This window comes from Parambassis ranga, chromosome 16 (assembly GCF_900634625.1).
Source record: "Parambassis ranga chromosome 16, fParRan2.1, whole genome shotgun sequence".
NCBI lineage: Eukaryota > Metazoa > Chordata > Actinopteri > Ambassidae > Parambassis > Parambassis ranga.
The window spans coordinates 18979598-18993539 of NC_041036.1; the positions used below are offsets into that span (position 1 = coordinate 18979598).

General features: G+C 41.2%; 2 protein-coding genes across 6 annotated transcripts; one reads left to right on the forward strand and one right to left on the reverse strand.

The window, feature by feature from the left end:
* Window positions 1-3715: 3715 nt before the first annotated feature.
* mettl25b (methyltransferase like 25B) lies at window positions 3716-7745 on the reverse strand. Its single transcript, XM_028426542.1, has 8 exons — window positions 7379-7745; window positions 6879-6997; window positions 6143-6362; window positions 5989-6051; window positions 5761-5898; window positions 4494-5287; window positions 4215-4399; window positions 3716-4143 (listed from the first exon to the last, which is right to left on the reverse strand). Exons 1-8 carry the CDS (start codon window positions 7517-7519, stop codon window positions 4061-4063), a joined length of 1743 nt encoding a protein of 580 aa, XP_028282343.1. The 5' UTR covers window positions 7520-7745; the 3' UTR covers window positions 3716-4060.
* isg20l2 (interferon stimulated exonuclease gene 20-like 2) lies at window positions 7289-11077 on the forward strand. Of its 5 annotated transcripts, none has more exons than XM_028426574.1 (4): window positions 7289-7424; window positions 8743-9497; window positions 9823-10023; window positions 10262-11077. In XM_028426574.1, exons 2-4 carry the CDS (start codon window positions 8841-8843, stop codon window positions 10370-10372), a joined length of 969 nt encoding a protein of 322 aa, XP_028282375.1. In that variant the 5' UTR covers window positions 7289-7424; window positions 8743-8840; the 3' UTR covers window positions 10373-11077. The 5 variants fall into 5 exon arrangements, with proteins under 5 accessions (XP_028282375.1, XP_028282373.1, XP_028282374.1 ...); XM_028426572.1 differs by lacking the exon at window positions 7289-7424 and adding an exon at window positions 7444-7530; XM_028426573.1 differs by lacking the exon at window positions 7289-7424 and adding an exon at window positions 7675-7883.
* The last annotated feature ends 2865 nt before the right edge of the window (window positions 11078-13942 follow it).

Below are 13942 nucleotides of genomic sequence, written 5' to 3' on the forward strand. Positions count from 1 at the left end.
ATCTTGATTTTTTTTCTACAAATAGACACCATAGCCTATAATTTCACAATATAACTTTATGAGCATAGAGTGCTAAGATATAATGTAAATAAATAAATAAATGAATAAGCCATATGGCATAGTTATGGTTTCATTCTGGGTAACTTTTGGCTAATCTTTGGCTGAATGTGGGATTTTGGGAGTTTTGGGGGGCAGTTATGGCTATGTTTTGGAGTTCCATAGTGGGTTTTTGGCAGGTTTAGGGTTGATTTTGGCTTCCTTTGGTTATAATTTTGGCATTCCTATTTTGGGCCAAAATGGGGCCATGTGCCGTGCCAAAACTTTACCAAAATGTGGGCCATAATAATTTTGCTATCTGGGCTGTGTCTTCGCACCTGTGTCCACCTCCCACACTGATCCTGACAGAAAATCTTCATTCATTACATAGTGGAATACGTTGGGGACAAAATAACATAAAAATGATCAATGTAAAGCAAAATTATTAACCCATGGAGGTCTGGATTTGGAACCATACTCAAAATGAAAGTGTAAAATCACATCACAGGCTGATCCAACATCAGTGGATATTCCTCAAGACAAGTAGTCAAAATGAGGCTCAGTAGTGTGTGTGGCCTCCACGTGCCTGTATGACCTCCCTACAACGCCTGGGCATGTTCCTGATGAGTCGGCAGATGTTCTCCTGAGGGATCTCCACCCAGACCTGTATTAAAGCATCACACAACTCCTGGACAGTCTGTGGTGCAACGTGGTGTTGGTGGATGGAACGAGCCATGATGTCCCAGATGTGCTGGATTGGATTCAGGTCTGGGGAATGGGCAGGCTAGTTCATAGCATCAATGCCTTCATCATGCAGGAACTGCTGACACACTTCAGCCACATGAGCCTAGCATTGTCATGCATCAGAAGGAACCCAGGGCCCACTGCACCAGCATATGGTCTCACAATGGGTCTGAGGATCTCATCCCGGTACCTAAAGGCAGTCAGGGTACCTCTGGCTAGCACATGGAGTGCTGTGCAGCCCACCAAAGAAATGCCTCCCCACACATTGCTGACCCACCACCAAACCGGTCATGCTGGAGGATGTTGCAGGAAGCAAAACGTTCTCCACAGCATCTCCAGACCCTTGTGATGTCACATGTGCTCAGTGTGAACCTGCTCTCATCCGTGAAGAGCACAGGGTGCCAATGGTGAATCTGCCAATCTTGGTATTTCGATAAGGTTCATTTGGTCTTCACCTATTTATGAACTATGATAGAATTCTTTTTAGTCAGACCTGTGTCTTGTGTTTTACCTTGACATGTTTCGACTACTTCCTGCAGTCTTCCTCAGAAGTCACGTGATGTTACGTGACGTGTCTGCCAGCTGATCTTATGCAGGTTGTGGCGCCATTCTCCCACTACTCCAGGTAGTGGGGGAACAGCGCCACCTGTAGTCCGGCTTCCTCATCGCTGTGTCCCAGGTGTGGGACAGCAGTCTGGTCTCCTCAGGACAGTGTTCCAGGTGTGGGACAGTGTAAAAGTTCCCTCGTCCCGGTTCATTGTCCTATTGGCCCGCTTCCTTATTTCGATGGCTTCCTTAATCCACCGTTTGAATTTGTTGTCCTCGTTTCCGATCACTTTTGCCCCATCCCAGTCCATAATGTGCCTTTCTCTTTTGCAATGATCCGAGATTGCTGATTTCAGGTTTTCTTGTTGTGCTTTCTGTTTTGTTGCCCTTGTGCTCATCCCAGCTGATTCCTTTTCACATTCTGTTTTATGTTCTTTTTTCCGTGTGCTGAATGATCTTCCTGTTTCACCGATGTATGTTTTATTGCAGGACAGGCAGGGTATTTCGTATATGACGTTGCATTTTTGTCCGGTTCGATCTTGTCTTTTGGGTGCACCAGTAGTTGTCTGAGTTTCCGATGTGGTTTGACGGGTGTATTGATGTTGTGTTTACTCATTGCTCTTTGTATTTTTTCCGTTATTCCACGGATGTAGGGGAGTGTCACCATTGTTTTGTTTTGTTTTTGGTTTGTGTTTCTCTTTTTTTCTTTGTTTTTTCTGTTGTCGATTTGTTGTTTTCCTTTTTTGATTGCCCACATGGGGTACTGGCATTTTTTTAAGGCCTTTATGATGTGTTTTTCTTCCTCCTGTCTGTCTTGTGGGTCTGTGATCATGGTGGCTCTGTCGAATAGTGTTCGTACGGCGGAGAGTTTGTGTGCGGTGGGGTGTTCAGATGTCCATAACAGGTATTGGTCGGTGTGTGTGGGTTTCCTGTGAATTTTGATTTTTATGCTGCCGTCCTGTAGATGTGTGATGTTTATGTCCAAAAAGGTTATCGTACTGTCTTTTTCCTCCTCGTGTGTGAATTTGATTTTTCCTGTGCTGTCCATTTTGTTGAGGTGGTCTGTTAACTCCTGTGTGTGGCCGAAATATTACGAACAAGTTTTGGACAACAATGTGTCAAAGATTTCCGACACCTGGAGCAGCTGGAACAAAAAAGGGCACGCTATCGCAACCACCTTAAATTCAACCTGAGATGCCGAGACGAGGGAGTAACACCACCAAGCTTGGAAGTAAAAAACCCCATCCCAACCCAAAATGCAAATAGGATAATAGAGAAAACCCGCACAACATCACTTTCACAGCACATTGAGTATTTTAGTTTATTTAGTTCTGAATGTGACACTACAAGTTTCATCTCTGCTTTCTTAAGTGCACAGATGGCCATGATCAATGAATGTCAGTCAGTATATTAATGTCAGCTGTGTTGATCAGAGGAGTCACACCTGCCTCACTGAACCCTCATCTCACCAAGGCTGCGTTCAATGTCTCTACTCACACTTTCACTGTACTCTGGCTGCCCTCAACACGTACACACTGTTCCATGATTATGCATACAAATTGTAGAAAACTGTGACACAATGTGAAGCAGCAATGTGGCAGCTTTTGACCTTTTTAGTCAGAGTTTAAAGTCTATGAATAAAATGATTGATGCCACATTTATTTAACTGAATTTAAGCACATTTTCAGTGTGCTGTGTGTGTTGTTACTTTGTAATGTTGCCTCACTCTGAATGTTGAAACACAGCCACAAACTACATACATTCACAGATTATATTAGCAACATATATTTAATACTTGTACAACAAGGAGAGAATTGAATGTGAAAATCTGATCGTTTGTGTGTTCACTTTTGGACTGATGTATGTCTTTGATGGATGTAAGGTTCTGTGTATTTTAGTGAACACACAGAATTCTGTGTTCAGCAGGTACAGCCACTGCACAAGTATATGGTCTCACAATGGGTCTGAGGATCTCATCCCGGTACCTATCATCATCCAGGTATACTTGAAATGTAGGGTTATGTTTGTGAGTGGCGAGGATCATGGCTGACATGGATAGTTACCTGGATGGCAGCGTGAGCTTTGAAGAGTTTGTCGTCATGATGACTAATCTTACCGTGTGCAGCTCCCCCTTATTCCAGGACTACGCTCCTGTGATTATCCAGTGTGGTCAAATCAGAGATGGGCAGTTCCAAAGACTGTGAATGTCATCATGCTTCTCTGTGACTCATTTAAACCATCAATGAACTATTCTGAAAGTTAATTATTACCTGCGGTGTATTTATTATTTATTATTATTATTTATTTTCACCACCTATACACATTGCATTTGAAACCAAAGATTTATTGTAGGAGGTATTGCTAAAATGCTAAAAACTAAAATGCAAACTACTGGTGTTTTTCTTTATTCTGATGATATTTAGACAGTAAAACAAGTGTAACATCAGTATCATCTGAAAGTTTAAAAACAACAGAGGGATTAAAAATTAAATTAAAAACAAGCAAAAGCAAACCATGCAACGTCATGAAGATTTGTATAAAATATCAAGAACATGATTTCCACCTGATATGAGAGCTACAATACAGATTCACTGTATATAAAATGTGCCCATTTTGGCAGAGTGCAATCAAAGATATCCAGCTGTGTCAAAATAAAAGTTACAACACTGATGCATCTGCAGCTCATATAATGTCCAAATCCTAGCTAAGAAAATAATTTTCCCTTTTGTCCTTCTTATCCAGGCTTCATGGCAACCAGTACAAAGTTTCTTGGAGAAAAGTTAGGGTTAAAAAGAGGAACAAGTTGGCTGTCCACACCTGCAGAGAGTTAAGTTTTTAGTTCAAGGTAAAAAAGAAAATAAACAGTTTAAAAGTGACCGTTCACTCACCGTTCTCCTGCAGGTAGATCATCCTGTCCAGAAGCACCAATGACTCCACCACAGGAGCCAGCAGCAGCGTCAGGCTGAAGAACACCACCACCCTGCCCTGCTGCTTCAGCATGGCTTGCACTCGCTCCGGGTCTAGGGGCATCTCAGGAGGCAGCCTAACCCGGGCCAGACCCAGACGGGCGTATCTAGAAGAGAACACGAATACAGACAGAGGAGGATGTTATGTGTCACCAATGCACAGGATGAATACTTATTAAAGTGCATTCAGTGTTAACTCACTCTGAAAAGGGTAACAGGTGTGCTTTTTTTATTGTCTGGATTCCTGCCCTGCGTAGATCTGGGCTTGCGTCCCTTATGAAGGTCTCCAGCATTCCTCTGTAACAGTGTGTCCTGAGCAGCTCGCTTTCCTCCCTTAGCCTCCGGATGTAGTCCTCCACAGCATGACACGCCCCCTCTCGTGCTTTATAGGACAGCTGGTGCCCTGGTAAACCCCGCACCCAGAAGCTCATTGGGTAGCCGTACTCCGATGGGAGTGATTTGCCACCTGGTGTCGGTTCAGTTGGAGGTGCAACCAATCCTGGAGGAGTAGGGTTTTCATTGGTCGTAATTTTCATGTAGCAGCATGCCACAGAAGTGATGCCGCGAACGTGTGGACAGCTGACAAAGTGGCGGAGAAGGGTGGCGCTGAGGTCACCGCAGGCGTGTAGTCCAGTCAGGATAAAGTCTGGAAATCCTTGTGAAGTGTTCTCCTCAGGCTGTACACAGTCCTGACAGACAGGTTTGCTGCAGGAGCAGCAGATTTCAGCTGTCAGCTCCTCTTTACACTCATGCTTGTCGGACTTTAGTGATGACAATTCTTGTAAGTTATCATCAGATGGTGACATCTGGACCACATCCGTGTCTACCTGATGGCCCCGGAGTCGTTTTTTGCAGGGTCCAGATGGAGTGGGGGGGCCTTCACTGATACAATCTGCAGCTCTTAGTTGCGTGACGAATGCTTCCCATGATGCTTTGGGGTTTACCCAGCCAGCCACATGACGGGGACAGAACTGTGATACTTGGACAGCACAGTTCTAATAATAGAAGGAAAACTATTTTTTAACATTTACAGTGACATCTAATGATCATTATTTCTATAAACAATGTATCATAGGTTGTGAAAGGAAGATATATACATTTCACTTTACTTTGCTGCCCCCAGGTGGCAAACAAATTACCCACACTTGCTTTCCCCTGTATACAGTGAATGCCTTTTCCATAACAATCTTTGAACAGCTAGTTACAGTGGGAATATAACTGTAGCAGTTACTGTAAACAAGCAAAATAGATGCAATTTCACAGTGACTGAAGACTAATCATAGATAAACAGTGTGCAACAAATTCACCAAATCGATCCCAACTCCTCCCTAGTCACTGTTGTGTGTCCTTGGGCAAGACACTTTACCTGCATAGCCTCCAGTGTACTCACTGGTGTATGGCGCTCTTTGCTGGGCTGCCTTAAGCAATTTCCCCATTGTGGGACTAATAAAGGTTTCAAATCACCAACCTTTTTCTGGTTCTCCTTCTCCAAGGCCCACATTAACTGTCCATCAAACTTGGATGCCATAGCAACTAGGGCGTGATCAGCCTCGATAGCAGTGACAGACAGTCCGAGCCCAAAGGACAGGAAGCGAGTTAGGTGACCCTGTTAAAAGTGAAGCGGCGGATGCTGGGTTACAGAAATGTATAGATGTGATGTTAAAATGCTGCGTGATTGTTGATAGCTGTGAGATACCTGCCCAGAGCCCACATCCACCACTCTGTTGCAGTCAGTCTGGTCACAGAGTTGTTTAACCAGCTGAGAAAAAAATCAAATAAAAAACAGTTAACAGAAAAGCAAGTATATGTTATAAATTTATATTAAAAAGCAACATATAAGCAGTCCATACAATTCCCAGCTTGCGGATCTCATGCTGTTTCTTGGGTTTAACGTGTTTCCTGAATATGTGCTGCAGCAATGAGCTCTGACTATGGTTTTTCAGGAACTCCTCTGGCTTCACCGAGCCGGGCGCCCCCGGGCCTTGCTCATGTCTGAGCTCTCTGGGAAATGCCAGCGCATGAGCTGTGGCACGGAATGCCAACAGGGACAGAGGCCAAACGGACGGGTATCTGTAACAACACAGACTGTGGTTAACACTTCACTTGTGAGGCTCATGATATTCTGTACTTTTTTTTTTTACTGTTACTAGTTCATTAAACAAACTGCATATATTATTAATAATATTACCAAACACAAAAAAGTATTTAAAATGCCAACTGAATTTAGATGTTTGCTTAGAGACAGAAAGTGATTTTGAGCTGTTGAGTTTTCTGATCACAGGATGGCACCCCTTTGTCAACATGTCCCTCCTATACACACTAATCTACTAAATATCAACTTTTAATCATCTTTTAAGGCCTTTTAGGTTTAAACAATTAGCTACATGTCTATCAACGTGTGTTTATTTGCTTCCAAACTTCACAAAAACAAACTTTTTCAGTATTTACATAGACAGCAAGCCAGTGAAGGGGTTTGTAGTCCTCAAACATTAACCCATGTTTACTTTACGCTCACAACTCCACCTTTACTTTTAACATTTGCAACCTCACTTTACATATGTGTCAAAGGTTATAATCCAGCAGTACCTCCTGTCTTCGTGGGCAGCATCCAGTAACAGGTCTGCAATCTGTGGATATGACAGGTCCTCCAGCACAGGCTGCCAGCTGCTTGGTAACGTGTGCCAGAGATCTTCGGTGAAAAACTCCTGTGGAGAGAATACGATGTTTAATTAAAGAACTACAAACGGATGGTACATGAGTTCAGCTATTTGTATATTATAATCAACTGAGAGACCAAGAGAGTTACTTGTCATTCACAACATGGAAACTTGAGAAATGATATAAAGCACTCAGGTCACAGAACTGCAGTATAAGCACCATCATTTAATATGATTTTACTTATTAGTATTGTTCAAATATCAAAGTAAAAAAGCAGAAATCTGCTAAACGTCTAAAATCTCGAGGAACACCATCACATAGGATCCTGGTCCCCATGACAAATGACAGTCTTAAATGTTTCCAAATGAAGTATTTTACCCTGTTGAGGAAGCAAACTGAGGCGACATAGGTCAGCTATTCATACGCACAATTATATAAGCGTCGGACAGGTGGCTGTACTGGGACAGGAAAGCAGTGAGTCTCCTCGCCAGCTCTTTTTGTTGTTGTGCTGAGAAACTTGCAGTAAACATGATCTTCTCATCTTGTGCTGCTGACAGTTCATCTGACATGGGACTTGAAGGGAAGCTAATGCTAGCACGCGTTAGCCTGTTCGCGACGCGTTAAGTGTCTGGTTTAAGTTAAAGTAGTAGTAAAAACCTGAAAAAGCTACCAACCCGCTCTTAAAAAACATTTACTGTAAATTTCGTACTTCATTATTTCAAATCAGAAGATTTTCAGAACAGCTAGTTGTTTTTAGCCTCTAGCTAGCTACAATAGCTACTATCACATGTAGCAGGCTGGTGCGTTTAAGAACTTCACGTAATATCTTGAACCAGTGGTAGAAGTTAGCTCATGAACTAACGTTTGTAAGGTTTATAAACTAAGACGTTATGAAAATGATTTTCCATCGGTATTTGAGTGTATTATTAATACGTAAGTAAGCTTCTCCGTCACTTCTGATAGATCTATGTTAATTCAGATGGATATTAGGCATCTGGCTATTACCGCAATTGTAATAAGCCTGTGAAAGTGAAGTGATATAAATTATTGTTTATCCCAATTTCAAACCAGTTTTTTACTTGTTTAGAAAAATCGCTTGAAATAAAATCAATGAAAATTTAACGTCACTAAAATAGTCCAACAATTCGAGCTGTACCTGAAGGCAGCATGCCCCGGAAGTGGTTTCCCTTGTTATGAGTTGGTCAGGAAGACTCTCGTGGTTCACAGTGTGCATCAGGTTTGATTTGATATTCCAAAAAGTTATTTTGTATACGTTTCTGTACTGGAAATGTGTTGGTATCATCACACGAATGTTCACAAAGCCGTGACGTCGAATTTGGCTGTGACGTCGAATTTGGCTGTGACGTCGAATTTTGCTTTGGGAGGCATTAATTCACTGGTATCCGCCGAATTAGCATTAGCGTTAGCGAGCTAACAAGAGCGTGGATCTACGTCAATAACAGTGAGCTAACGTTTATTATAAAGGCAAACCAGCTTTTACCAGATGTGCGTGTGCGTTTTAATAAATAATACAGGGCTGTGCTTTCATATTGAACACCGTCGTGTGTCACATGTGTGTTTAAACGTAAACCTTGTCTACATTGTGGGAATCCACATGTTTTGTCTGAGTGAAATGTTCCCGTTGACGAAGGTTTTACGATAAGAAGAGCTCAAAATCTTTAATATATTAATTTATGTGTTAAAGCAAATATTCACTTATTTGGCTGTAGCTAGCAGATTGGTACATTTCATTAATTTGTCTTTTAAAAGGTTTTATCTGTCTCTCTTGCAGGATGCATTTATGTTGCTGTCAAACTGGGTCACAAGGAGGAGGAGCACATTGAGCTTTTCTAGATAAGCAGAACTGAAAATACAGATTTTGTTTTCAAAATGTCAGACATTAGGATCAACATATCTGACTTCAATGACTCTGCACAGAACAATCCAACTAAAAAGCAAAAAAAGAAAAAAAAGTGGCTTCACAGTAAAATGCAACGCTTCAAAGGTTTTCCAAAAGATGGACACAAATACAATGGCTATAGAAAGGACTCCAGACCTGGCCATACTGTATGCCAAAATGGAGCACTTACAAACTGTTCAGCACGTCCCACGTCCACACAAAGTGTACCTCATCTTGCCAGTGCCTCAGACAGCAACCCCGGCCCTTCAGCTTCCACTTCCAGCAAGTCTTCCTTGAGAGTCACTGTGAACAACAACCTCTGCAAAGAAAGGCCGAAGGGACCTGTGAACACATTCTCAGCAGCCACCTGCCCTGGCCCCTCAGCATCAAGCAGCCACAACCCCACCGGCACATCGACAGGGATTCCCACTAAGTACCTTGCCATTGACTGTGAGATGGTGGGAGCGGGTCCAAAAGGAAGCATCAGCCAGCTCGCACGCTGCAGTGTTGTGTCCTACAATGGAGATGTGGTGTATGACAAGTTCATCATCCCTCCCATGCCCGTAACAGATTACCGTACCCGATGGAGTGGCATCCGTCGCAGTGACCTTCACAGAGCCACGCCATACTCAGAGGCCAGGAAGGATGTGAGTTAACCCTACATTTTTAAAATAATTTACACCAGGTTTAAGCACTTTTTCACTGCAGTAATGTAACAAAATGAAATGTAAATTCTTGCCATTGTTTTGTCCTGTTTATCCCTGCATCTGTAGTTTAGTCTCATTTAGGCTTACTTGACTTATGTTTCAGTCAGGAGTGCATTAATAACTGAGCACATATGGATCAGGCATCACTATTCTGTGTTTAAAGTTCATCTTGCCAATTCAGTATTTACTGCCAAAAACATCCAATAAAAACATATGTTTCTTATGCTTAACTGTACTCAGCACTGTTGTTTTGTCTGTGTTGTAGATCCTGAGGCTCCTCAAGGGGAAGGTAGTGGTTGGCCATGCCATTCACAATGACTTCAAGGCCCTTGGCTATTCTCACCCCACTGCCTTGACCAGAGATACATCTCGAATACCTCTTCTCAACCGGAAGGCCGGCTTTGGTGAGAGGGAGTGCGCTTCTCTGAAGAGACTCACAAAGGCCATCTTCAACCGGGACATCCAGGTGGGATGACATGATCTGTTAGGTTAAGTGAAAAATTAAAGCTGGATAACTGGCTTTGATAGATGTGTTGTTGTTTGAGTTCAATGGTTATAGGAATTCTTAGTTTTTATTGCAAGGGATCATCAACCTTAGCAGAAATGTTCTCAAATATATCCCATGGAGCTTTTTAAGATTGATGTTTTATTACTTCTCAAATGTTAACAGTGATGCTGAACTTGGCCCTCTGTTGTGTCCACAGGTGGGGAAGAAGGGCCACTCTTCTGTGGAGGATGCTAAAGCCACTATGGAGCTTTACAAAGTGGTGGAAGAGGAGTGGGAGAAGCATCTTGCCTCCAAACCTCCGCAGTAAAAACGCCACCTTTGTGGAGGCAGCATGGAAATAAACTCAGTGTAAATGACTGTTTTGGTTTGGCAGGTATGTGAGGTAGATTGAGTGACTCTGTCCTGTTGACATGTGAATGAAAGACCCAGGATGTATACACCAGATCATTTATTATACTGAAGGTGGTTTGCTCTGACCTTTAGTCTCATCCTCACTCTCTCAGGGTTATATTGAGTTTAAATGGTGCTCCTGCCACCTGGGGGCAGTCATGTCCTTCCAGCATTATTGAAATAGTACCTATGCTCACACACACCAACAATTTTGGCTCAAGGTCAGGCGCTGAAGCATTCAGTCGTACTTACACCAACAGTGGTGTATTGTCACCTTTTTTAAAGACTAGCATGCTACCAAAAACTTGGTGGTACTTTTATGTGAGACATACATTTTAGAGAAACAGGAGTCAAGAAACCTGCATGGGACTTTTTTAATACCATAACTTACCAGAATATACCAGAATGGTTGGAAATACATGTTATTTAAACACCACAGAATACTGGTGCAAGAGGCGTAATCCAAACCAAATCACATTTCTGCTGGGTCAGGGGTGACTGAGCACCAGCTGATAATATCACATCTTTCTGGTCTGTAAATGTTAAAACTGTTGGTTTGTAAAATGTTTTACAATTTTCTATGCATATTAGACTTTGCTTCAATAAATCATTATTGCAGTAATTTTGAAGTGTGAGAATACTTGCTGACATTATTGAAATAATATTGCCACCTCCATTAGCTTCCTCTGTTTTTGCTCTGACTGATATCATGTAGCTTTGAGACAATAATACTGTGCTGCCAGGTCTCTATAACACAATGCTCATTTACAGCTCTTAGTATGACAGAAACTACATCCCCACAGTGAAATCAACATGGTAATAATGATTAGTGCTGTTAGATCAGACCACAATAAAAATATGTATCTTCTTGGATTATAATAAATCTGAATGTTTTAGTTGAGTGATTGAGCAATCGATTTACCTTAATCAACTTTTTTTGTTTTTTAACACGAATAACACTTTTTTTTTATCATGGTAAGTCATTTATAAGTTGTTTTGTAGTACAACTCATACACTACTATTTCATAGAGGCATGTTGCCACCATCTCCCGCTTCTCCTCGGGCAGCTGTTTGTCCTTAAAGGTGAGTGTGTCAGCACTATTTCCCAGCTGTGAGTTCAACAGCAGCGCATTAATTATACAGCATGACATCCTTCCCCTAAAAAGCAACACCACAGACCCGACTTGCTGCCGCAGGGAAGCTCATTAGAGAGGCAGCAACGCATCAAAACCTCACACCTTGCACTATTTACTGGCACTTTTTGTGTCTTTGTAACAATCACCCAAAATACCATGCTGTTACCCTGGGAGATTTAACACTATTTCCTTCTGCTCATTGCTTTTAACATTTTCATGAATTTTTATAGACTTAACCTATAATTTCCATGACTGTCCACAAGTATATTACATGAAATTAGAGTGACATTATTCAGTTAATTAATTATTTTGACAAAAAAATGTAATTCCATGACATCTTCAAGGGTTAGGGGACATAGTCATAGTTTTCTGATAAGTGGATTAAATGTCTTATGCTTCAGAATCAGAAATACTTTATTATTATAAATTTAAATAAAGTATACTTTATTTAATTATTAATGTTTATGGATTATGTTTATAGATAATAGTACAGAGAGAGCATTTAAAGGTGCAGATATTTTGCATGTATATAAGTATATTCGCGTAGTCTGTGATCAACTGTTGGGCATGGCCATTATTATTTGTCTGATATTTTCAGAGAAAGTTAACTATGTCCAAAGGAAAGTAGCTCCACCACTTTTCCAAGTGGTCATTCTGGGTATTGCAGTAGCCCAGAAACCTTTTCCCCACTAACCACTACAGTGAAATAAGTGGCTATAATACTGTTAAAGGTAAGGCTGCATAAGCAACGTTTATGTAATGAATATTTTTGTATTTTATTCTGCCTTAGTAAACACGTCTATATACATGTGTCCAAGCAGGCCTATGTGAGCACAGTCAGCAGGAGAAACAGAATGTAAGTATGCATGCTAAATACTTTTGGCTTGATGCACCCAATTATAATTCATCATTAGTTTCTTTTACAGTGTTTGTCAAATTGTTTTTTAGAAAGTTGCAAAGATTTCAAGCATGAATCAGAGGCTGTTTATTTGAAGCACATCCAAAAAATACTGCAAAGCAACATGTGATTTAATCCATTTTCTAGTCTAGATTATCCCACACTGTTAATCCCCTTTTAATCTCTTTGTGTGTGGGCAGTAGTGTGAATAATTTCATTTTATTCCTTGTTATTAGCTCTATAAATGAAAGCCAGAGCTTAAAAAACCCAAAAGAGGCTTTGGATTTTCGTGTGTGCCTCTGCTTATTATGGTAAAAACAAGTTTTTGTCTGAGTATTTAATGTAAGATAAAATACTTGGCTCACTGTCTTTTTGGTCTTTTAGACTTTTTAAAAATGTGCTACAATACATTTGATTGAAATTAGATTAAGTGATCACCTGCTGAACTCATAAGGCTTTGAAATACATGAAAGAGTCTCATTAGGGAATACAATTTTATGGAATTTATTGCCCCCTGGGTCAAGTTATTGGGAGTTAGCTTCTGCAGATTACCCCCTCAAACATCACACACTAAACATATTATGGCCCAGCATCAGCTCTACGGGCATAATACTGTTTTTATTACTCAGTGCCAAGCCATCAGGAATTTGTCCATCATGCAGATTGCTAGTTAACCTTATATAAAACACCATATACAGTGAGCACTGTGGGTCAACAGGGTCAGTATACAAGATCACTACGAAGTATATATATATATTTGGTTCAGATAAGACAGTGTTTTGTTTCAAAGCCCTTTACATTGCCGCCACTGAGGCTGAGAGACAAAGGGATAAAACACCTGCAATTCCTTAAATAACCACTTGAGGCTGGCTCTAAAAGTGAACTAAAACCCCATAGACATACATGTTGAAATCATTCATATTAGACAGAGATAAAAATCTTCTGTGGATGATCTGTCCATGATGTCGCCCATAGATTTGTGAAGAGTAGCTTTAAGTCACTGTGAGAGGCGCTTTGTTGGCAGCGTCTACCTAAACTTCTAATGCAGGCGAAGAAATGGGGCTGAGGAGTGTGGGCCGATGGCAGAAGCAGGAAGCTTGTGTCCTGCGTCGGCACCTGCCTTTATATATTTACTCATTTATTTTAGGTTGACAGAAACAACACAACGGAATGTATATTAACTTTAAAATATGCCCCCTAGTGGCCAAAAAGTCAATTATTGCAGCATTAACATTCATTTATTCTTTCTCTAAAATAGGGTAGAGTTCAAGGACAATGTTTCTATGAAGGACCTCCTATTTGGCTCTTATTTAATCATTACAAGAATAAAAAAAATAAACACCATTACTCCTCGTTCCTTCACTTCTCAGCAAGGATTAGGATTTTCCGGGCAGCAGTAGCAGGATGAGAGGGAGGGGGAGGAGGAGGAGGGGGTGGGGGGTTCTTGGTTTTT

Excerpts from the sequence above, each read along its gene's own strand:
- mettl25b (XM_028426542.1), bottom strand. The coding sequence starts at position 7,519 with ATGTCAGATGAACTGTCAGCAGCACAAGATGAGAAGATCATGTTTACT. Across the intron at positions 6,052-6,142 it reads AGATCCGCAAGCTGGGAATT|CTGGTTAAACAACTCTGTGA; the intron begins GTATGGACTGCT and ends TTTTTTTCTCAG. Across the intron at positions 4,144-4,214 it reads GATCTACCTGCAGGAGAACG|GTGTGGACAGCCAACTTGTT; the intron begins GTGAGTGAACGG and ends AACTCTCTGCAG.
- isg20l2 (XM_028426574.1), top strand. The coding sequence starts at position 8,841 with ATGTCAGACATTAGGATCAACATATCTGACTTCAATGACTCTGCACAG. Across the intron at positions 9,498-9,822 it reads ACTCAGAGGCCAGGAAGGAT|ATCCTGAGGCTCCTCAAGGG; the intron begins GTGAGTTAACCC and ends TCTGTGTTGTAG. Across the intron at positions 10,024-10,261 it reads TCTTCAACCGGGACATCCAG|GTGGGGAAGAAGGGCCACTC; the intron begins GTGGGATGACAT and ends TTGTGTCCACAG.